At 37.8% G+C, this 24,809-nt stretch overlaps 2 protein-coding genes and 1 long non-coding RNA gene across 4 annotated transcripts; 2 read left to right on the top strand and 1 right to left on the bottom strand.

Annotated features, from left to right (window-relative positions):
* The first annotated feature begins 726 nt into the window (after nt 1-726).
* LOC111343307 (T-box transcription factor TBX20-like) lies at nt 727-11,963 on the top strand. Of its 2 annotated transcripts, none has more exons than XM_088732068.1 (7): nt 727-856; nt 6,901-7,147; nt 7,543-7,816; nt 8,239-8,397; nt 9,012-9,088; nt 9,503-9,660; nt 10,872-11,963. In XM_088732068.1, exons 2-7 carry the CDS (start codon nt 6,978-6,980, stop codon nt 11,063-11,065), a joined length of 1,032 nt encoding a protein of 343 aa, XP_088588194.1. In that variant the 5' UTR covers nt 727-856; nt 6,901-6,977; the 3' UTR covers nt 11,066-11,963. The 2 variants fall into 2 exon arrangements, with proteins under 2 accessions (XP_088588194.1, XP_088588193.1); XM_088732067.1 differs by lacking the exon at nt 727-856 and adding an exon at nt 6,154-6,731.
* LOC148723809 (uncharacterized) lies at nt 11,946-15,884 on the bottom strand. The gene is made up of 3 exons (XR_015991346.1): nt 15,741-15,884; nt 14,347-15,602; nt 11,946-12,817 (listed from the first exon to the last, which is right to left on the bottom strand). It is a non-coding gene; the product is annotated as an uncharacterized LOC148723809 (long non-coding RNA).
* Nucleotides 15,386-24,676, top strand: LOC111343312 (T-box transcription factor TBX20). Its single transcript, XM_022950461.2, has 7 exons — nt 15,386-15,526; nt 15,884-16,130; nt 17,817-18,090; nt 18,801-18,959; nt 19,493-19,569; nt 20,703-20,866; nt 24,294-24,676. Exons 1-7 carry the CDS (start codon nt 15,430-15,432, stop codon nt 24,461-24,463), a joined length of 1,188 nt encoding a protein of 395 aa, XP_022806196.2. The 5' UTR covers nt 15,386-15,429; the 3' UTR covers nt 24,464-24,676.
* The last annotated feature ends 133 nt before the right edge of the window (nt 24,677-24,809 follow it).

Raw genomic sequence — 24,809 nt, 5'->3', positions numbered from 1 at the left:
TTCCTCATCTTGTTCAAAGCAAAACGATAGGGCCAATACGATACAAGGATAAGTATTATCAAGTCCATACAGATGTTTGCAGTTGTCAAACTTTTTAATGAGATTAATACTGCCGTGACAAACCTGTAACAGCCGCATTTTCTTACAAAATAAAAATCGCTAAATTTCATCCGCTGCAGCATGAAAACTTTGCTACACGACATATTTTAATCCTTTCATGAGATAAAATAACATAGTTCCTTTTACCTTGGCCGACGACAGGACGGAAGCCATTATTCATTTCATATTTTCTTTCCTATAATCTGAAGTCTGTATATCCTTATTTAAAGATAAAGTTGTGCTAATTGTCAAACGATTGTTAAAACCTTATTGGAAAGCAGCCGTGGGGTGGAAAGGGCGGTGAGAAATCAAGATCAAGCGATTAACTCAAATGTAAACGTGATAAAGAAAGCAGTTGTAGACATCATCGACCCCCGACAGAGCAGAGATAAATACTATTCACGTGAGACCCATTATTTTATATTTCAGACGTACAAATGAACTCTCATCGTAGATATCAGCAAAGTGATTATTTGAAAAAATCTTACGGGCACGCACCGTTGCTTAAAGCGGGTTTAAAATAGTTCACCTCGTGCGTAGTTGGCTATGATATTACATACCTCAAATCCTACAAACTATGCTCATAAATAGGAAGTAGATCGGTTAAAAAAAGTGCATACTGCCAATACAAGTTATTCTAAGCTCCTGTGGTTAGCAAAGCTCGCAAGGAAATTTCTTCACTCTATCAACTTAGTGACCAGAGAAACCACAAAGACCGAAGCATCCCATTCTAGCTTAACAACCCGATCAAGCGAAGGTTAGTATTCGGCGATTTTAGTCACAGCCATGCCAGAACAGCGTCTTCTAAAGCAGTTAAGTCCTTTAGACTTGAGAGAACGATACATTATCTCAAATGAAACACGCATTTTAAAGGCAGCCATCTGACCATATAGACAACGTCATGATTTTGTAACCAATCTGCCTCACTGACTGCAGCGGAAACTAGTAAACCACGATAATCGTTTTGGCCGACACTATAGTCATAAGTTTCTTATCTCAAATTGGAATACTGAGAAACAAAAACCTGGTGACACCCACTTGTGAACGATTTTGCACCCTAAGGTGGCAAAACCTTTTGAGAGCTGGGTTCAAAATCCTGTATGCCTTGCATGATGACCGTTGCTAGAAAAAATCTCGCGTAGGAGTTGTGTCGGGACCGGAACGCCCGGGTCGCCACCCGCACTGTTTAGTCCTAGATACGTTTCAGATAATTATTTAATGTTCAGACATAAAAATATTTTGTATGTGGATAAAAAAGCCACCTATTAACTTAAACAAAATCGTTCCGGTACAAAAATCTTTGAATAGGAATTTTAAGCTTCCACGGTATTCTCGGCGAAACGTTATTCCAAGACTTCGCATTGCTAACATCTCAAACTACCGTGGGAAAATAATACTTTCCGTGCAAGGCTATCCCCGACGATCCGGTGACATGTTTTACGTTGGTTAACAGGGCTTATCCTTCGAGAAAAATGATACAAAAGCCACCTTATTTAATTATCAGACATCCATCGGAAACGAGACTATCATACACCAGGGAGGCTGCAACTGTAGCAGAACTGTACCCTTCATGCCGTTTATTAGTTTTTCTATCCTATCTCTTTTGTCTTTTTTTGTTTTCTCCTGTCGATATTTTTAGTCTATTTGTTTGTTTTTTTTTAATCTATCGTTTGGCTTGTTGGTTGTTTATTTATTTTTCGTTGTCTGTTGCATGATTTGGTTTTGTCTTTAAACTGCCTATCCGCTTGATCACTTGTCGCTCTGGAGGGTGCGGAGGAATTTTCAGTCTTTCTATGTAATTCTTGCATCTCTGTTCGTCTGAAATGCAAATATTCACTACTAACACAAGAATCTCTCTTCATTTACCAAATATGGTCATAAACGTTAGCTAATTCCACTTCTCGTGCGGAAACACCAAAATACGTTACAACACCATAAAGATATGTTCAGGAAAGAGCCAGAATATTTTCATCTGAAAAGTTCCAAATACAATTGACACTCTGATGACTACTGTCTGATGAACCAGGTACACAACCTATGGAAAAGGATGATTCAATCTGCCGATAACCAGTCTTCCAAGACTGTATCCATGTTTGCCATGAACTAAATCTCGGCATGAAAACTACCGTTGCATAGGATCAGAAAGTCGCATAACTTTCTATCCAATTTATCAGATTGAAACGCAGCAAGGTTTGTTGATGTGGTGCTTATCAAGAACATCAAGAACAGAAAAACGAGTGATTGACTTGTATATGCCATCCCTCTTGGAATGCTCGAAACTTTTGGGTCGTGTGTTTGAGTGACATATCATTTGAAACTTTTCCTGAGACATGGCCTTCCCGCAATTAACAAACTTTACTATTTCAGTGAAGAGAGACTGTTCCCAAGGTGTTCCCCTGCAGAATGCGATGATCGGCCGTGCATATAACTTCATGCACCTTTACTCTCCAAATTGCAGTCTGCACCGCTAGATAACCCTATACGGAGGAATTTTCGGTAAATTAACTTACATTTCTGAAGTAAAAGGCCTCACCGAAATTCTGAACACGCGTTTGAATGAACATTCATCGGATTTACATTGTTCCGCGTAAAAGGTTAAATATCTCTTTCTGTCAAAATTCAATCGATTTACTATATTTTCTTCAATCAGATAGTCGGCTGTGCTACAAGTAATCATAAATTTTCCTTCTTACCATACATTTTGGCCGTCATTACTCGATCGGAACTAAAAAAGTTTACCGAAACAACGGGGTCCTGTTAAGGAGTGGTGCAATCGCTTTGCGAGAATCATTATAAAATGTAGTTTTGTGTTTTCATCAGTTTGTGATTCACAGATTCGTGGGGAAAAAATCGCACCGTTAGAAGTAGGAATAGTATTTAAACCCAGTCCATTTAACCAGGCGGATTTTGTGTTATCTCCGTCTGAATCTGTAGGATTTAGTAAGAGACAAAGCTTTCGAAAGTGAGTTAGACGACGTACAGGTAGAGTGTTTGGATTTCATGTTCACAGATTATTGCTCCTGGAGAACCACAGTAATGTACTCGCATAACCGTGCGTTGTTAACCAGATAAAAAATTGTGAAAAGAGTTTGCAAGCGTGCACTTTGTTCCTTAAAAATCAAGTTGCTTATTTATTCATCTATTTACTAACTGATGACTGAATCTCGTTCATTAAACATTTGAGAGCTCTTCATTTTTGTCTTGGCGATTTCAAATACATTTCCGACTGATACCTAACGTTGTGTCTGTTGGGAACTATTCAGGTAGAAAACTGAGGAGGAAGCCCTCTGCCAAAGCACCGTCGGAATGTCGATCGGCCAAAGAGTCAGTTCATGTCTACTGAGCCTTAAAGAATGAGGAATGTATTTGCCATCAACGGTTGAAGAAGAGTATGAAGGACATTCAAACTTGAGCTCTAAATTTTGCAGTCCTCAAGAAGCTGCTCTGGGGACAATTTCAGAAGCGCATGGTTAGCTTAGATATTTATTTGAAAAAGAGTACACTATGCAGATGGAAAGATAATTAAAATGTCTCGAATGCTTCTCTGCCCTTAATGTAAAATTGAAAAAAGAATGTATTACACTCTTATTGTTAAGATATAATTGAATTAGGACGGGTTTTCACAATTCAATAAGTGAATTGTTCACGGCTTTACACATAGGCCTGTATTTAAAACTAATCATAACAATTCCGAGAAAATGGGATTTATCTGTTTCACGCGGAACTGCTCTCTTGCGGGAGTAGGTTGCTTAAGTAAGACGGCCGCAGAATTCTTTATGAGTTTCTGTGTTCAGCGCTGTTTTTGTTTTCAAAGTTGGCACCCATATTGTAGAACAATCTAGCAACGAATATTTCCGCAATTCAGTTTTGGTACATTAGGCGAAAAGCTTACCACGGGGTAATTTTAGTCAAGCGTACGGGAAAAGGTTGTCATCAACTAGAAATCAGTAGAATTATCTGTTATCTTTGTAGCACGTCATGCAAATCGTTTCGTTTTTATTGTTGATTACGCCATGGTACTTTGAAGATACAAATGAAGATGTCCTATCAGAAAACAAAATTCTTGTCGTTACCAGTCAAATTCCGTCAACAGATCAACACATGTTCATAACACTTAAACAGCTAAAATAACAGAAATCATGCTGCCAAGTACAGATCACCTTATAGTGTTTTTATTCGTTTTGCGTACTTATTTTGACCTATTGTTGTCCGTATATCACTTAATGCTTCCGCTGCTTCACTCTATTCCTTGGGGCATTCTCTTCACGTAATCTATTTTATTTTATCATAATTTTTTCGGAATATTATAATGTTCCAAAATGTTTATATAGGTGTCATATCGGTTTCTTAAAGATCAGGGTATAGAGAACCATAAAATGTTGAAACGAACTTGTTCGATACATGATACTGTTGAAATAACACCGACCTATCTCTACTTGCAACCGTCTACTTATATTTCTTTAATAGTGTAACAAGCTCATGTTGAGTAACACTGTGGCCTCTTCACGGGCGGTTCACAACCCACGTCTTTGAAAAACATGGTACGATTGATAAATAAACAGCTTAATTGAGCGATGAAAGACAACGGATAGGTGTCCATCCTTTCGAACGCATATGGCAATAGTTTACAGGATGGGTGCTTTAGGCGAAGATAGCAATTTTTAAAACACATCAATGTTGAACGCTTGCGGTAGTGACCACACTGGGCCATTTTACCGTACAAAGTTTGGTGTTTAGGGTCTCGGAAGAAGTTCTTTAGTTGTCGTTTCAATCAGTTTATCTCAACTTGAGTAACTCCTCAGCCACCAGACTTGATAAACGCAAGGATTTACTTCATTTTCATGTGCATGTCGTGAGCGCACAAAAGCTAGACTGAAATGTAATACCCATTGAAATAATGAGTTCCTATTCATGTTAATGCGACACTTATCTAGATTCTTATCAGTATATTAAGCTAATTAAGTGAACGGTGTGAATGGTGTTTGGTTTCATGTAGGACTAGATTGGTTTAACACAGGTCAAGAGGGACGTGTGACTTTACCAGCGTGGGGATTATTCACCCTTTCTACAGAGCTAAACAGATCTTAGGAAATATGTCAAGAATGTGATGTTCAAGAAGCGCATTTCCATAAAAGCAAAGTTTGACAAAGACCATCGATGTGAATGAACAATGTCACCTCAGGAAGTTGAGTAATTTCAGGCCTACCCACAAATCCAGATGTGTCGAGTTGCTGTTGCTATCGGATGAAGATCTTAGTTCTCATCACGAAATAAATGAAATGTTTCTTTGTCTTAAGCAGCTAACCTAATCAAAAGCTTTTCAGTGCTTTGAATAGATTTCGTCGGCACCTCTGTGCTTTCTTCAGCTCTGATAGGGAATACTCATCAGCGTGGGAAAATAATTTCGCCTTGTCAACAGCCTTTCTTCTCTCAATCGATAACATGCACTTTTGTTTGTTACAACGTAAAATGATTATATTTAAGAAAGACTGCCAGAGATGAGAAGTAAATAAAACTGCTTAAGAGGTTTTTTTTTTGGTGAATCTGAGCAGCAAAGTCTTAATAAATTTCGTTTCACTTTGATTGTACGTATTGTTGAATGGAAAAGACAACTTGAGTTAACTCTTCCTGTTCGAGGCTATTGTTGGAATGCACGCAGCGTTGGGAAAATTAAATCCACCATAAAGCTGTCTGATTTGCGCCGACCGATCTTGTACTATCCTAAAACAAATAAACCGATCAGGGGGTGCAACCGATTTCCGTCAACCTTCGTAGCAAACAAACAGTTTAAACAGTGTAAAGTTGTTATCTTTATGAGGGTCATCACCATTGGAATGAGTCCCATTCTTCAAAATTCACCTAATAAAAATCCTAAAATTTCCAAGAAAGTACAGATACTGATTCCTGGAGACCTTCTTTGCAAACTTTCGTTTTATTTCAGGGAAGTTAATAGTCCATAGATTTGATTGCTTGCTTTCATATTGGGTGCCATTATCTTTCATCAGGTGAGGAGAGGCCTAATCTTGCCTCTCGACTCCGCTTAACACAAACCTTCACTGAACGAGCGTACGACATCTATTTCGCCTTGTGGGGCTGCGAGAAAGCCTCATACTGCTACCTCTGAGAAGTGTTAATATTCCGAGTCAAGTAAAATAATAACCTCGTATACTCTAGAAAGGTCAATTCACTTCCTGCGACATCAAAACAAATAAACACGGTAATGTTCCCTGATAAGTCAATCTACCATCTTTCCTGCAAGAACAACTTGCTGTCATTAGAATCAGAGTTTCGTAGCTCATGTTTATCTGAACCAACCTGTTAAATGAGTTCCGTATGTGACGTGTCGAGTATCAGTGTGAGTGGCATATGACTGCTCTATTCTGGGATGCGGTCTCGTCCCAGTGCTTTTCCCAACAGACAAAATACAAAGGCTGTCATCAAAGTATTAATTGCTGTTTATTGCCTGTTTGCCAAAGAACTTAGCAGCTAGCGTGAAAAGGGTGCGACAAACAAATACAGTGTCTGAAGTATACAACGAATCTAAATGGATTCTTCACCGTCTCTTTCAATGAAGGCAAATGCTTTCTCTATAGCCTCTCTGATGTCCTCTAGAGATGATCGAGGCGATTTTGGTAAGAGCATAAAACCGACACAAGTATTTTGACGCACTTATCAGCTAAGTCATCCGTTTTGAGATTCTGACAAAGTGGCGTAAATTTTGAGTGTTTTAGAGAGTTGGTTCGAAGCATTACTTAAAGGTCACAGCTAAATATGTGTTTTTTAAATCATTTAATTCTCTAGATCCAAAATCGTCTCCAAAAGAAAGAGCAGACAGTGTTTCTGAAGAAGAAACTACTCAACCGCCGCCGGCAAAGAGGATGAAGTCTTCGTCAAGCGAGGAGACCATCGAAGACAAAGAAAGTGGGAAAGAGTTAGAAAACTCTTATAAGGACGAACTTAGGAACATAACCGTTGAATTGGAAGGAAAAGAGTTATGGGAGAGATTTAGTGAACTTGGAACTGAAATGATCATTACCAAGGCTGGAAGGTGAGGTGCATTGGAAGTCGTCTGTGGCGCACTAACCTGGAAAAGCCTTTGCGTTTTGTGTAGTGCCACCAACTGATCTCTTCCCTAACCGCTTGTAAATCGGTGTCGGAAATCAAAGTTGTTAAAAAGATAACAAGCTGTTTTATAAACAGCATCTACAGGTTTGCATAAACATAAATACGGCTCGTTATTGATGCTTCCTACCGGGTAAATTATCACATTCACGCACACAAACCACTGGACTGAAAGTTTTGATTTCTTATCTGATAAGCGATGTTAAGGTGCTATGTCGATGATTTAATTTGCCAGACCCATAACAGAAATAACCACATATTTTGAGCGCGCCCATGACTTCTTCTTTCCAAACAATCCTTGACATAATTTTTCTCTTTTAGGCGCATGTTTCCCACACTAAGAATATCTGTGAACGGTGTTAACCCTAAAGCAAATTATATGGTCTTGATGGATATAGTGCCCGTTGATGACAAACGCTACAGATACGCCTACCACCGTTCGACTTGGCTTGTGGCAGGTAAAGCTGATCCACCAGCGCCTGTAAGACTCTACATGCACCCAGATTCCCCTTTTACTGGCGAGCAGTTGTTAAAACAGATCATATCATTTGAAAAAGTTAAACTGACCAACAACGATGGCGACCGTAATGGACATGTAAGTAAACCGTATTTTATATTCAGTATTACAGATAGAACTTTAATGATCTACCCTGGTCTTAAGGATAATTTTATGTACCTTCATTCTACCTTAAATTCTCACCCCTTGCGATATAATTTGTCTCCCTCCAGGGGCACATACAGTCTAACAACAGTTGACAAAGAGCTGTTCTGTTCAAAATATCAGATATTGGAAAATCAAGGTGCTTTGGCAACGAAGAACAGTGCTAAAACTTTAAGAAATTTAATATCCAATCGAAAAATAATCATCTTTTTCGGCCATAAGAGGCCCGAATCCTGCACAATTGGGGACACTATTCAAGTTTACAAGCTGTTTCCCTCAGGTCAAACTATCATACCACATCAAATTATTTTCTATTGGGCAGGGTTATTGATTAGCCTTGTTTTTTGACATTACAGCTCATTCTAAATTCCATGCATAAATACCAGCCTCGAGTGCATATTATTCGTAAACGTGACCACACAGCTTCTGTAATTAATCTCAAGTCCGAGGAGATGAAAACCTTCACCTTTCCAGAAACGAATTTCATTGGGGTGACAGCGTACCAAAATCAACTGGTGAGTAATTTTCCACGGGTTAGGTGCTTCGTGAAATATCACATTTTTAACCCAGGCGCTATTGGTAGCATTTGTAAACTTATGTAGCACTGACGGATATAACAGACAAATCGTGGGGAACCAAAACGTTATTCCCTTGTTTCACGCTATAATTAAATTATCATTTAATTAGGACAAACGCATGCAACCTCAAGAATTCATCTCAAGGATGTTCATCTCCCTAACCATCTAGCGACAAATTATGGCTTTTCTGTTACTTGACACACTGTTTATAGGGTGCAGCTCAAACTACTATGTAAAAGAGTTTGTTCAGAAATAAAAAGGATGTTTTACGGCGACAAACACAGCCGGATTGATATTGTAATCGATGACCTATAATTATCAATTGTAATTTAAAAAAAAGAACTTATAGGAACGGTCGATCGTGATCGAAATATATTTCAATATATCTAGAATTCACAAAGACGGATGTGGGTAAAAAAAAATAACACACACACACACACGCACACACTAGCTTTCCTATTAACATCTTTGTCGGTTTCAATGCGCGAGATCCTTTCTTAATAACATATTTTAAAACCACCAATGTCCGTCTTTATTTTTCCGTTTTGTAGATCACACGATTAAAAATAGATAGCAATCCATTTGCCAAAGGTTTCCGGGACTCATCACGTCTTATTCCAGTAGAAAGGTAGGAGTTAGAACTCCGGAAAATAAATACTCTTTTCAAGAGTTGAACTTGCCAAAGAAAAAATTATACATCGACAATATCTCAAAGCAATTAATGGTTAAAGAAGTACAGCTCTTTGTTTTTTCACAGTAGGTTTTCTTGTAGTTAACACCTTCGTTCACGTCTTTCTCTTTATTTAACTTTTTGCTTTTGCTTTTATACTTTATAAATTAACGCATCGACTCTTCTTTGTCACGGTTGAGTGAGAATTCACCTGAGTGAAATTAACTCTTGCTGCTCTTCGCTGATTTGAAAAACAAAAGCTAAAAGGATTACAAATGCTTGTGCATAGGATCCCTGTGAAACTCTTACACGTATGTGTTCATAAACCATTATTCAATTTAATTCTATCTTCACCTTTTATTTTAATTTCAGAGACTGTTTTCATGAAAGTCACCCACCTACAATGGTTACAGACCCGTTGTATCCTTCCCTTCCCTTTCCGCTGATACCACAGCTAGGGGTTAACAGCAGATACCAACTTCCCAAGATCGGCTGTAGATCCCAAGACAAGGCGACTTTCTTCCAAACAGGTGATTTAAATTAAACGTCAAGCGATTAGTGTCGAAGAAAATTGAGAAACCTGACAATCTGTGTCGCCGACATGAACCAAGTAAAGATCGCAAAAAAACTTGCTATTTTATCATTCCCAACTATGCGATTTCTCCCAGCTATTTTTTTAAAAAAATATGCAATTACAACGATTCACCGATATGGGTGGCGTGAATTGATTGGTGAATTAATCGAAGTGAAATCGATTATCTGAGTTTTACTTTCTCGCCACAAGCTACTTAAATTGGGCGTCTTCTAGGAACTCAGTGACAGATATAAACTAGCCCTACAGGCACATAGTCTAAAAAGCGACCACTTTTTTCTTTCATTGTGCGTTTGTCACGACATTCCTCTTTTTAGTTTTTGTGGATTTTTTCTCCAATGTTTTGAAGTTAGCAAAATATTACGGAGTGCACTTTCTGCAACTGATGATGGATTTCGCCTTTTAATAGATGCTACTGTTAAAATTGCCACGGAAATAGTGGACTTGTTTTCTGGGCAGTTTTGCGTGAGAAATTCAAGTTTTTATATTTAACTTTGCAAGATTATAAAAATGCTTAAAGAAGTGTTTCATGACCTCTTCTTGCCCTCGTTTTCTTCTTTACTGGCTATTTTCTTGCATTTTACGGGTGCCAAGTCCTCAAATTATGCAAAAACAAAAACAAAGAAACAAAAAAACAGAGCGACCTTGTGATAAATGTTTATCAGTCCTCTCATACTTAACTATATCTGTAAAGGCTTTAAACCGAAAAAAAGTGTCTGCCCCACGAAATTGTTCACAAAATCAAAGTGATACTTTAAATCATATTAAATTTTCAAAATGCTACCAGAAGAAGGGAACACCCGTCTGATTTACCAAAGCGATATAGTAGCTGTCTCTCCCTTTAGGGATGGAAAGTTCTAAGGTGAATTAAAAAGAACTGCAGTCGCCTTCTAAAAGGAAACTTGTAATCTTTTTTCAATTTTGAATAACTCGCAAATGACGTGGATGCTGTATACTTGTCCTGTTCGAGTCATGCATTTATCTGTAATATCACGTTGTGCATGCTTCCAAGTAGGCTTACGGTTACTTTCGAGACCCGAGGTTTAACGAGATGCCTGAGTCATTTTGTTCTTTCCTTTCGTCCTTAACCCTTAATTTGTCCTAAGAGATTCATCTAACTCTCTCTCTCTCTCTTACTTTTTTTTTAAGGGTGTCCACCGCCATCTCCTGCTATTCCAAGAGTACCTTTCACAGGAGTCCTTAGTCCCTTTCACCAGCAAGGTCTGCCCAACTTATTGTCGTCTATTTCTTCACCAAAGCCCGTGGGAACGATGGAAGTACCTCCACTGCCACCCTACAGTGTTCACAGGGACTATACTGGCTCAACAATACCCTTCTTTTAAACTAGACGTGTATTACCTGCATTTCTTTTTTGGTTAACAAAGTATCCTCATCATGATCATGGTCTGTGAACACATTCTGGACCCTATCCTGCGCCGAGCCAGAAAGGTGTCTTAGTAATACCAAATATTTATCATACTCATTTCGCCGCTTGCTTTTGAAGAATTACAACATATTTTGTACAATATCGAGAGGCTAAAATGGCCTTTAAAAACTCGCTATCTTTAAGATCAAGAGATCATTTTTGTTGCTTGCTCTCAAGCTACTATGGTCATATTCCACCATTTTAAATTAGTATGTATTCAAGGTTGAACATATCCATTTCAGACATTTATATACCTTTCCTTTGGACATTGCATCCTCGAGCTCGCACCAATATATCTTCCCAGTAAACTATGTTACTTAGTGACGAAATTACTAGTTTACCCGTTTGTGTAAAGATGCTGGCAAACACAATTATTACTCAAAAACAATTTCATAGTATATAGCGTTATGTTCCTGAAGTTAAGTAAACCAAAGATGTAATATCGTCATAATAGCATTTATTACACAGATATAGAATTCCTCCTTTTGAGCAGGTTGCGGTAGGTCTCATAGACCCTTTTACCTTAGAAATAATTTCAAGTTCGGTTGTAATCTAATGATTTTTTGTCCTAATTTTGTACCAGATCAGACGAAATCCTATTTAATAAGGCCAACGATCTAATAAGTGTGAAAAGGCTGTCATTCCTTTTTGTTTTAATTAATTTTGCATTTGGAGAAACTTTATATGTGGCCTATTTATTGTTTTCATTTGGAATATCCCAGAAAAAGAAATGTGAACAAATGGAATTGTAAAAATTAAACTATCGCCAATTAATTTTGATAATGCATCTTCATTAAAGCGTTTTTTTTGTATGATATCGATGCCCTTAATGTTTCTTCAGTATGTTTCAGTTTAGATCAACTTTAAAAGTTGAAAAGCAGAAACGACTAACATTCCCTCTCTCTATACCATAAGAGATCATAGCCAATGAACCAATTTTCTAGAGTTTACCGGGATGAGCTAACTTAATATTTATTCTGTGACTCTTGCCATTTGAAAAAAGACAGCAATTTTTTCAGGGGAATTAATGGGAAAAGCTAGCAGATCGGAGAGATTTCGGCCGCCATAGAGCTAATTCGCTTTGAGAAAAGTGCAAGCATAAGCCGTACAGCGTCTGTTGACTTTGCTGCTTAAAGGGTTAAGGGTTCCTTCGGGGAAAACAGTAGAAGTTCTCAGGTTTACACTTTTGTATTAGCAATAAGATCTTCATTTCAGTTACGATAGTCATGCCAGCGTCCGATCAGAAAAGAGTCCATCTGCAACTTACTTAGAATGGTTATGCCATTTAACAATGGAATACTGTCAACACCTCTACATCAACTCAGTTTTTTTTTTATCACGTGTTGAGAGTTGAAGAGTCAGCAAAAGGCAAAAGAGCTGTTAGTCGATTGGCTTCACATTATCCCAAGTGCATTACGTTATGGCCTAAGAGAGTTACTGAGCCTCGAAGTTTACATCAGTATCATAGTTATAGAGCCACTGTGTCACCAACTACAAAAAAATCCGCAGAATATTCGGACAGATTATCCCTTCAATTAATCTGGTAAATTGATCTTAATATAAGCTGTGAACAGAAGCCGAGAAGATACGTAGATAACCCCGTGTCACGGGAATTGGCGGCATTGAACTGTCGAAGATGTTACCGACGGTTGGAAGCGGCTGAGATGTCCTGATAAGAGAAAATATGAGGCCATCAATACGGATCAACTAACAACAGATGGTCAGGTATGGAATTACCTCGGTCTCTTTTTCAGTGCCTGTGGACTCACTATTTAGTGAAAAGATGCTTACCTTTCTTTAAACTTTCATCATGAAAGTTGCAAGCCCTAAGTACTGCACTAGGTAACAATGTTTTTGTTTCCACCGTGACAAGAATTCATGGTGGTTCCTATTTCCAAAGCAAATCGCTCGATAAAAATCATCGATTTGTTTATTCAATCATCACTTTATGTGCTTGTTTAAATATCTACATATTTTCATTCAGTTTTGAAAAAAAAGGCACAAAACGGCGAATGTAAAATTTATTCCTTTGATAACTCAGACGAACATCGTTACTTTTTTTAAATCTGTTGATCGAGCTTTAAAGGTTATTGAAACGGAGATAGCGTAAGTCCAACGTTCAAAAAGCAAGCATAGTGGTGATAAATCATTAGTTGCACCATTGCATTTTTTTGTTTTGTTTTGTTTTAGTAGATTTACGCCATTTCTTTTGTTACAGTCGAAATCAAACAAATAATGTATTAATTTGCAATTTAAGACCCCCAAGAAACTAATACGTTAAGCCGATTTTCATAAGTGGAACAGCTTACGTTCGGAGCATCAAAAATAAATGTTTTTTTTTCTTTGTGCAATTTATCTTTCAAAGTGAATCTTCGATGAAGGTTCCGCCAGTCGACGGACAGTCAGTCGATGGTATCAAAATTGACACCGAGATCGGAAAAGAGTTTGATCCGTCAATAAGGTAGCGTTTGACCCTTTATGGAAATAGCCATGGGAAGAACATCTATACCGATAATTTAAGGACACAAGATAGCGCTATTTAGTACATGTGTTTGTCATTCCTCTATCCCAAAAAGCATAGATAAATCTATATCAGGAGATTTCTTGAGGAAAAGCATTTAGAAAATGTCACCACCCAGCGCCTTATCAACCTCTAACCAGTGGCTTAGTATAGAGTAGCTTGCCTTAAAAGGCCCATTGTGGAAACCCTCTTGCTTTTTCACCCGATAACTTCTCTTGTATCTCTCATTTCTATGAATCAACAAAAATTGAAAAAACCCTTCATTATTTCTCAAGAAAACGTTCTCGAACAATCTTTATGTCAGAATGGTGATTGAATAGCCACAACAACGATAACATTCCCTTCCTTAATATTGCGTATTAATTACTCAAATTGATGGTCGATCACCAAACTACACTCCAGATAAAAACAAACATGAACTCTGCCTTTTCATTATCCCCATTACGTTCCTATCATAAATTAAAGGCTACGATCACAATTTCAATAGAACATTTAGTAGAGTCTGGCAGCGTTCAGTTAAAATGTGAATCGGAAGTGCTATTAAGTTATCAGCTTTTTGATAACTGGAATACCAGATGTACGTAAACAAACTACGCATCATGTTGTCAGCACTTCACCTCATTCATTTTCATTAACCTTGTAAAAAATTATTTCCCCTGGTGCTAAATACGACTCACTTTGTTAACGACAACAGCCTGGTGGTTCCTTCTGTCTTCTCCATGATTAGTTTTCACTCAAACTCCCGATAAGTTTGAGAAAGTCAGCCGGCTTAAACTGGAAAATAGGGGAAGATAAGAGCACTATTTGAGTATGATTATGTTTGTATTTTCAATATATGTTGATAAAGGCGTATACCATATTGGGCCCAGCGAATCCTATTGCCTGAATGAGCCTCGGAAATTTCCTTCCAGGACTGTTTGAGGTGAGTGATTGAAAAGCTAGATTTTGGGCTCCAGACATCTTTGGCGTAGGCATTTTTGCAGCAGAGGCGATCCTTTTACTCTAAATTCAGTGCAATTGTTGTACCATTGGAGTGAAAGTTCAATAAATGCATACCATTGAAGGAATCTCTAGCTTATTGAACCCTTCTTTGTTCAATGTTGAACATCGTTCTCTTTGCAAGTCCTAGTAAAAGTATATAACACACTAATGTTTTATAACCAACTGGACATTCAAGAAGACAAGGTGCACTAGACAGGAAATATCTAGATCTTTATGGAAAATTCCAGGTCGTGTGTTATCTTTACAATAATAGAAAAATATTCCCTCTTGCTTTTCAGATACTAAATTCTCCAGTGCGATATATCCATTTCTCATGCGAAAATAGCGGTAAAATCGTAGCTTATCCGTTTATTGTTACATTCTTTTTCCAGCAGTGCAGGTCACCAGAGGTTATGGCAGAGTAAGATAACAAATAGCTTGTCACCTTGTCCATACCCTATTTGGAATGCGCGTGATTTTTGCCCTCTGCGTCACACCAACTTTGAATTCATTCGTTCATAGGATTATTTTATTCACAGTCTTCTTTTAAATACAATTCTCGCCACCAACCGCAAATTGCTATTCCCCGGAATAGTATAAAGTTTGGTTTGTCTAAATCTGACGAGTGTTTTAACATCACCGCGTTAGTTTTGATTGGCTTATGTAAGGCATAAGCCGAGATCCAATCAACAGTTACTTTAATAGCTGTTTATGACTTGTTTGTATGAATCAGTGGTAATATGAAGGGGTTTACGGCTCTGTGAATAGACCAGGACGTTATGGCAGAGTGCTACGATCCAAGCAATGCACAATCAAATCTCTCTTCTAAGGCCACAGCATTTTCGATCGCGTCTTTGATGGCTTCGGATGAAACCGGTATTGCATCTCTCCTGCATTATTCTTGTTTCCTTGCTTATTGGCCTCAACGTAAACCATTAGTTTAGAGGCACATCTGGAAGCAAAATACAATGATGTAGTGACCCGCTCTTTTCTGAACTAGATATATTCATATAATAGGATCTATGGTGTCAAGCCCTTGAAACTGTTTCAGTTTTCAAATGAAGATCTCAAACGAATAATCGATACTAACCTGGCCCTCTTCGCACGGCGATGATATGTTTTCATAACTATCACGAATGCGACGAGAGGATGTCATTGCCCTATCAACGAAAATGAAGCTACTTCCAGGCTGGTTTTTTACCTCTTAAACACATTACTATTTATTGTTTTTAGGAGCAGATGAGGCGAAGAGGAAGAAGCCTTGCGCTAATGAAGAGGTTCACGTGCAAGGCTCTGCATCTTCAAAGAGGCCCAGGTCCTGCGGAGGAATCAATATAGATAGCGTCTCAGATGCAACAACTTCTCTTAATTCAGGAGCCGTTGGAGATGTGGAGACTATTACTGCTACCTTGGAGAGTCGCGATCTATGGGATCGTTTCAACGAACTGGGTACAGAAATGATAATAACGAAGTCCGGAAGGTAGGATTAAAATGTTGTGTCGTCTTAATACTGCTGAGAAGTCTTTTTCTGTTACAATGCTGCTTCTACTACTGGCCTGTCTAGTTATAGAGAACTGTTTCATATCGATCAATGTTGCTGTTATGTACTGAAAAATTATCAAAACACAGTCGCGAGCATGTGTTAGAGATCCGCCACTTGAATGACCGCAGACAACATAACAGTGAAGACAATTGTTTATGCTACCGACTGTAAGGTTAAGTGATCTCGGAAAATTTATAATGGGGAGAATTACCTTCATTGTAATATACAGAATTTGTAATTAAATTCGAGTATTCCGCGCGCGATAATGTGCTCTAAATGACTCCTTTCTTTCGAAAAGGCGACCGCAGAGGCGCAGATACTTCACACCATGTTCTGTCTATTGCCTTACTGACAGGTATTGTAGATAGCATCCGAGACTGCTCACGAACGAACTTGCTAGTAGCAGTTTTAATCAAGGAAGAAAAGGGAAAATGGAGAAAATCCGTTTGACTTAGAGCTCAAGTTGCTTTTTGCGTTTAAAGTTTGAGACGATACTAAAAATCCTTCTTTTGGTTTGTCATGAACCATGGACGGCTCGCACGTACGTGTTAAGAAACATTCCAAAGTGTTAGTTAAAACTACGGCCATGATGCAGAAGACTTCACTAAAAAACCCAAAGGATAATATTATAAATATTGTTCATAATGTAGAATATCACCATGATTTTGAAAATCGATTTGTCCGGAATAAGCTCTTACACTTAAGGTTATTATGCAATGTAATCATGGTGTCCAATATGGCACTTCGTTTCTTTCTCTGATTTTCGCTCATCATTGAAATAATTTAGGTATATCCTAAAACTATAAACATTTGATTGCAAAAATTGGCAAGATAGGAAGCAATAAAATCAGTTAAAGTGCCTTGAAATTAAAAAAAACTTCCATCGCCTTTGCATTAAGGCGTTTCCGTGCTTTTCAGGAAATCCTATCCATTGTGCTTCTGTGTTCTTTCCTAGAGCTATTCCGGTGTTTGAAATCATTGCTTTGGTATTTCATGACTTTTCGTTTCATCCATGGAAAGTCACTTTCAACCAATGATCAGATGATCACTAAGAAAATATACTTTTGGGCAGTCCTACATTGAAAAACATTTCTACAGTGTGAGAGTGAACGGCAGACCTATTGTACTTTTCCACTAAAACTTCGTACTTATTTCCCAATTCATGCAAAACGTATGATTGATCCATAACTAGTATTGTTTGACTGGGGAAGGATAATTATGATTTTTAAGATTAACACTACGAACTTTATGGTTTGCTGACTTGATTTGCTAACTTCTCGGTAGCTTCTTGTAGGTGACATTTGGTATTTTGTTCCATCTATTCAACTAAGTTGTAAACATGTTTGCCCTTCAGTTCTTGGTTATTTTGTTATGAATATTTTGCTCCACTTCCTATCATAGTGACTCTATATCGGATAAGTTTATTTTCAAACGTAGATGGTGCTATGCATTGCCCTTCTCTTAAAAGAGGCCATCTATGAATTTTGCAGAAGTGAGAGATCAGCTTGCAAGAGAAAGTTAGAAAAAAAAAAAACTATGGCAATCATTAAACTCATTAAAAAAAGGAGACACTGCACAAGAGTGTTATTACTGAGTTGATGTTTTTGCCTTTTAATCAAAAAGGAGAATGTTTCCAACCCTGAGAATATCGCTAAACGGTGTTAGCCTTGGGGCAAATTATATGGTTTTGATGGATATAGTGCCTGTCGATGACAAACGCTACAGATACGCCTACCACCGTTCGACTTGGCTTGTGGCGGGAAAAGCTGACCCACCAGCGCCTGTAAGACTCTACATGCACCCAGATTCCCCTTTTACTGGCGAGCAGTTGTTAAAACAGATCATATCGTTTGAAAAAGTGAAATTAACCAACAACACAACAGACCAGAATGGACATGTGAGTAAGAGAATACTTTATTTATATTCTGCAGTATTCATCAAACGATACAACAAGCCGTTTGGGATGAAAGCGATTGTATGAAAACGAGAACAAGTATATATTTTTGCCTGCTTTTCTTCATATATAAACGATTTCGTGCAGACAAAAGCAGAACAAAGTCGCCGCAACTGGTTGGTGGGGCCTCTATCTCCGCCGGCTTCCACAGCAGATAACGGGCGGCGTTCCAAAAGCGGATAAGATTGGGTGGATAAATTGTTGGATTCTCCGGAGACTTTTTAACCATTTACAAACAGAAACACAAATCCATCACCCTATAGAGTTTTATAAAAGAGATTTACACCGTAGAATTTATATCAAATTCTTTTATAAGCTACTTTCATACCATACATTGCATCAAACTTCAACATGCCGAAGCTTGGAGATTCATAATCTATCTACTTGTAAACCAAGATAAACGTTTGCTTAGATTTGTTCGAGCTCACGAATTCCTCTTGAAAAATGGTACTATTTTAGCGTCTTGACAAGAAGGTTTTGGCCAAGTAAGGTGATTGTATTCTAATCGAAGACCTTCGAAATTAAATTCTTTCCAGCAGCATCTTTGCAGAAACCTTCAATGTACACGATAATCGCGATCACTGGCTGTTTATTGACAGGATTAAACTTAAGTTAGTTGTATTATGTCCTAAACACTGTCTATCCTTCAACAGATTGTTCTGAACTCCATGCACAAATATCAACCTCGAGTACACATTGTTAGAAAACGAGACCACACTGCTTCGGTAGTCGATCTTCACTCCAAAGAGGCGAAAACCTTCGATTTTCCTGAAACAAGCTTCATTGCTGTAACAGCATATCAAAACCAGCTGGTAAGAAGGCAATATTATCTTAACTAATCTTTACTATTTTACTAAAATGCCGACTTGACAAAGACGACCCCCACTGTTTGAGAATAAGACGTCAACAAGCATTTATAAAAATAGACAAAAACTGTTGCTGGGTCACTTTGACTTCCAGAGTGCTTTTTGTATTCAAGGGGGGAGCTTTTCGATTTCATTCCAGACCAAAGTAAGAAAAGCTGTTTTCCTTTAATAGATTCGCTATAATTCGTCGTAAAAATAAGGCCACTAGAAACATCGCTAGGATCACGGTAGATGCCAAAGCTTAAAATAGTTTCAAAAATCCACACTTAAAATCGTCATTATGAGAATATCTCGGTGGGGGTGAGGGATTTTTCTCTTTTTTTTTAACCGTTCTATCCACTCCTGGCACACCCTCTCCTAATCTTATTTCGGTTGTGGCTAACAGCTTAACAGCAGGTCTGGGTCGATCTTGAGGTCCTATCTTTGTCACATTCCCCACCAGATCAATTAAAAGTGCATTTCTACACCATAAATTGCAGATTACACGTCTCAAAATTGACAGCAACCCCTTTGCCAAGGGTTTTAGGGACTCAATAAGGATTTTGCCAATGCAAAGGTATGTTGCTACATTTTACATTGTAGAATGAACCATTCTTTTCCTCTAGGAGGAAAAATAATTTTTAATACTACAAAATATCTTAGACCTAGGAATTCGGACGTGCTTTCGTAAGTAGTTTAGCACGTCGGCAGCCTTTAACCTGAAGGAAACAGGTCCACAATATAAAGTAACCTAAATAAAAATACAATTAGTGTATGTCAGAGAGTCTTATTTATAGTGATTTGAAGGAATCGGGATATAATACTATTAACGAGCTGGAGGAGGAAGGCTAATCAAATTGAACAAGATTTGTACTACCGAAAACAGGCTTATGGTAGTTAATATGAGAGTCACTAATACTTCCTACAGTATCCATTGTGTGGTAATACTTTTATTGTCTTTTTGTTTGTGTTTGTGGTCGTTATTGAAAGAAAATTAAAGCAGCCGCCCTCTTTATCGTGACCTAGGCCCAGATATTTATTTCAAATGATACTTTGCACTTCAGTGATACTGACAATGTCTAGAGTGATCTATAAGTTTCAACTTCTTAGATGACACAAATAACGGATTCCCCGGAGCAAATTTGGAAAAAAGAAATTACTATAATGAAAAATCAGTAAAACAATACTAATAAAATAATGGGTAAAACAAAACGCACCCACTTAATTGATTATATATTCAATCGGCAAAATACCCAGTGATAGCAAATGAAGAGCTGAAATTCCTTTAGTATTTATATCTATATTAAAAACCAATCAAAAGCATGCATATCATGGTCTCGCTCTTTGTGCATCCTATCCCTAAAAGGGTATTTCTACTGAAAGGCCGTTGTCTGTTAACCCTTGCATACGGACATGTCGTTTGAATACAACATATTGAAAAAGAGGGAGCTTATAACAATAGGGTTTTTCCTCCAATTGTAAAGCATGATCAGTGTGGGATGATACTAGTTTCGGTCTTTAAAGCAGCTATGTGCTAATGAATTTATTACACCGGATGCAAATTGATCAAAAAGGTTCCAAAGAAATGTAAACAAAGTTACTTCAATAGAAATGCACAGGCAGAGCCCGCTAGTGTGCTCATCTTACGAGTTTAATTTCCCGTCCTGGCGTTTATACCAATTACGAACCATCTTACTTATTCATTTTTAGGGAGTGCCCCCACAGAGCGGCGTACCGACAAGGTCATATAAACTCATTATCTGTCCCTGGTACTTATCTACCGAGTCATTTCTTACCTTCGGCTATTCTACAAAGTCATCAAATGGAGCAAAAAGACGTGCATTGCACAGGGTGCATGGCTAGTCTCAGCGAAGGTCAGTGTTTTTGTCTGGACGGTAGGAAATACTCGGTTATCTTCAACTAAACGAACTTTTGGCGATTGATCCTGGATTAGTTAAGGTCTCTGTAATCACTGTCGCCAATGATACAATGTTTAAAGCCAAGTAAACAAACACAAAGACAGACCGACAACAGACGGACAAGTGTTATAGCTGTGATAGCACAGTTTTACCATAATTAGCCTTTTATTTGGAGCTTATGGTATAAAGGTTACTCGATTGGACCAATTGAACACAAATCATTTTAAAAAAATTTTATTTTGAACCTATTAGGAGAAAAGGAGCCAGAAAACAATTTGAGACTCTAGGAAAAGTAGATGCACATATGAATCAATAAATAAAGTAATGTAACAAAAAATAGACGTAAAAGCACAACAAAATGATAAAATTAAAGTCTTGTTTACAGTTTAATAACAGTACATTTTTCAAATCGCTACCAAGTTCAGTAACACCTACTGAATTTCAGGGTTTTGTAAGATGTAAACAGAAGACTTAAAAACTCAAAATTACCAGAAAGATATTGGTCTGCTATGGCCTGATTCTTGAATCTTTTCCAAACTTTCCTCGATACACACTGAAATACGATACCGAGCCCTCCGACATCAGGAAAACATAGGACTAATATTTCCAATCAGGAAATAACTAAAAGCGAAACAATGAGAAATTCCTTCCAGTTTAAAAGGTATGCAAGTCAATTTTAAGATGTCTTGTTGAAATCATTTCTGATATGTGTAGCATTCATGTACTTATCGGGGAGCAAGGGAGGGATATACGTGGTTGTTAAAGATCGGTCAAGCAGGGAAGGGGGAAGGGATGGCCTTTCACGCCATGAAAGTGAACGCCACTAGTGATTTAAAATTAAGTGTTCAACGTGCGTCGTTAATAACCTTTAAAAGGTATTAAACAGCAATTTCACCTCTCTAAACTTGAAAACATCCCAAAAATGTGCGGAATAATTAAAGGAAAGATTCAGGGGCAAATTCCAACCTTTGAGCATCTTAACTTCAACCACGAATTACAGATAATTCTTTTTCTTTCCCGAAAATAATAATGCAATTTTCTCATGTCAAGACATCGCATTCACACTACCCAGGGGTTGCCCTTTTTAAATTATCAAAAGCTTCTCTAGAAAGAGGATTTTTAGCTTAAGGACCACACTCTCTTGCAAATTGACTTAGGAGCAGCAGCTCTTCGAAAATCCACAACAACAACCTCGGCCGCGATTGTTTTGTTGTTTCTAAGGTATTCTTATAGAGTCATTTCTTTAAGCCACTGAGCTTCTCTCACTATTCGAGTTTGTTTTCTTTTTCATTATTAACAGTTTCAACTTTCAGTAACTACCAATGGTCGCCTTATCTCGCGGGAAAGAATGAACAACTTCTCCTGCTGAGACACCTTCAATGAGCTCTTGGATAGCCTATCAATGTTGCTTGCATTTCTTATTCAAAGTAGATGAATCTTAATCACTTTATTTGCCTCGCATCCTCATGCATTGGGATAAATTCCACTAGTTTTGCATGCGGTTTCTTTCTGGTATAAAGTAGGGAAGTTGTAATTAAATAATAAGATTTATAAGTTTTAATCTTGGGTTGAAATGGGATTTAGATTAATATATTATCGAGCCAGGTGCCTGTTTTTATAATTATTCTGTGAAAAAGGTTTTTTTTTTTATAAAATTACAGCTTATATCTCATTAGATAGCGTCTTCTGGGACGTGTTAATTCAGACTCAGAAGGTTTACTAGTTCGTTGGTATAACCCGGAACGTAACACCTCACTTACAACATCATAGACGCCCTAGTTATGCTCACTCTTAAGTGTCTTTAACACTTGGTGGGCATTTTACGAAATGAGACGCTGAATGTTTTTTTTTATTATTATTACTATAATTTTATTTTAAAGAAAACTGAGAAAGTAAGCAATGTGCAGATCATATGATAATCCGTATGAAAAAAAATCGGTAGGGTTTATGGAAGATTGTAACGGATTAAAAAAAGGGGATCATGGAGTAAAGCTAGTTTAATTACATTAAAGGCTGGGGGAGAAATTAGATCACAGATATGCAAAAAATGCGTTGTTTGCTTATACGAACACCCTTCAAATACACCGATAGTTGGAAGCCAGAGGCATTGATTTCGTAATCAATCAGTTTTGGAGAAACTCCGTGGTATTTCCAATGTTAGGAAGCAAGAGTCGTCACAAGGGATTGTGTGAATGTTAGTTCAACCTTAAATTTCTTATTTCGATGTGAAAATTGGTTATAGCAATCTAATTCCACCTACCTGGAACAAAAAAATCATCATATTATTGTCAGAATAAGCAGAACTTTTTGGTCATGAGAAATGCTTAAGCCTTGTATAGATCTGGGGTGACATACTCGAGAATAAATCCTCCCGACAAATTTTCTCGTTCACTGATTACTTGCTGAACCACTTTCTTCGTACTGGTCGATTGGTACCTGTCTCCTTAAAGGTAGTGGCTGTCTTTTCATAGCACTTTTTTTTTTCGATAGTTTTCATGCTCGATTATCAAAAAAATTGATCCATAAGCTAATTAAAAAAATCCTTCTCCTAAAGAAGCTTCTGATAATTTGAAAAGGGCAGCTCCTGGGTAGTGTGAATGTGATGTCTTGACAAGAGAAAATTGCATTATGACATTCTGGAAATTGTAAATGTCATCTATAATTCTTGATTGAAGTGGCGTTGTAAATATGCGATGAGTTTCATGTCTTGTTATCATAAAAACAAACAAAAGCATACAGGCCAGCTAAAGGGAAAATAATCAGTGAGAATTGGAAAATGAAAGCTGGCCTCCTTGGCGATATATCATGAAACATGTCTAACTTACGTAAAAATATAAACAATCTCTGATTATAATAACATAACCAAAGTAGAGCGCGCGCTCTGATTGGTCAACTCAGTGTACTGTCCGTGGGTGTACGCTGCTGACGTGAGCAAATGCAGAGGCTATTTTCCGCGTGCTTGTTTCTTCTGGTCACGTACGATTTCAGTGTTAGATCTCTTTTGCTATAATGTATTAATGTTATGTTATAGAACAAATGGTAAACACCACGGCGTACACTACTGAGTTATGGATGCACTTGATAGGTTTCCGAAGTACTCAAGAAGCTAGAGTCGCTCTCGGCTATCGCCTCGCGCGACTCTTATGCTTCTTTCGTGCTTAGCAACCTCCCGTGTGCATCCATAACTCAATGGTGTACGCTGTGGTGTTTACCATTTGTTAATTTGACTTGGAGACATATAAAAATCCACTTTTTATAACGAATAACCACATTTATGTCAATTTATTTTCTAAGGCGAGAAACTTCTCACTTTTTATGGTTTGTATGTCACTTGGTCACTACTGAGGTGTTTGTAAATCTCAAATTTTCCCGCATTTCTTAGATATGATGGGAATGGTCAGTCACCAATGTTTTGCAAACCACAGTCCTGTGGCAGATGGTCAACTCGCTGTCGCAAGTATACCAGTTACATCTGGTCCTTACGTTATGGAGTCCCCCCTTAGACATGTTTCCCCTTGCGTCTCCCCATACTTCAGTAACGCTCCACAGTAGACACTGGTAAACACTAAGGTCACAGCCTATCGTCGACGTCATCTTCATTGAATAAAATAAGAAAAAAAAAGCACTAAGTAAACGCAGAAACCACCGTGCACTGAGATTTGCCGACAAAATTGCTGCAAGAGTTCTTACCGAGTAGATGAAGAATGTTACGATTTAACATCTTACACGTGTAAGTACATTTTAATAAAAGAAAAACAAAATGCATTTGTGTGTTTCATACAGAGGTAACTATAACGACTGAATTGTGTTCAGTAAGTATTTCACTTCTACAGTGGGGAATCATGTGACGTCACAACCCCCGTATTCGTGAATTTTAACAATCTTTTAAGTTCAAACG

This window comes from Stylophora pistillata, chromosome 9 (assembly GCF_964205215.1).
Source record: "Stylophora pistillata chromosome 9, jaStyPist1.2, whole genome shotgun sequence".
Taxonomy (NCBI): Eukaryota; Metazoa; Cnidaria; class Anthozoa; order Scleractinia; family Pocilloporidae; genus Stylophora; species Stylophora pistillata.
Note: the sequence above shows the minus strand (reverse complement) of the source record. Positions and strands in the feature narration are given on the sequence as shown.

Excerpts from the sequence above, each read along its gene's own strand:
- LOC111343307 (XM_088732067.1), top strand. The coding sequence starts at position 6,644 with ATGGATTCTTCACCGTCTCTTTCAATGAAGGCAAATGCTTTCTCTATA. Across the intron at positions 7,148-7,542 it reads ATCATTACCAAGGCTGGAAG|GCGCATGTTTCCCACACTAA; the intron begins GTGAGGTGCATT and ends TTTCTCTTTTAG. Across the intron at positions 9,089-9,502 it reads CGTCTTATTCCAGTAGAAAG|AGACTGTTTTCATGAAAGTC; the intron begins GTAGGAGTTAGA and ends TTTTAATTTCAG.
- LOC111343312 (XM_022950461.2), top strand. The coding sequence starts at position 15,430 with ATGGCAGAGTGCTACGATCCAAGCAATGCACAATCAAATCTCTCTTCT. Across the intron at positions 16,131-17,816 it reads ATAATAACGAAGTCCGGAAG|GAGAATGTTTCCAACCCTGA; the intron begins GTAGGATTAAAA and ends TTAATCAAAAAG. Across the intron at positions 18,960-19,492 it reads CAGCATATCAAAACCAGCTG|ATTACACGTCTCAAAATTGA; the intron begins GTAAGAAGGCAA and ends CATAAATTGCAG.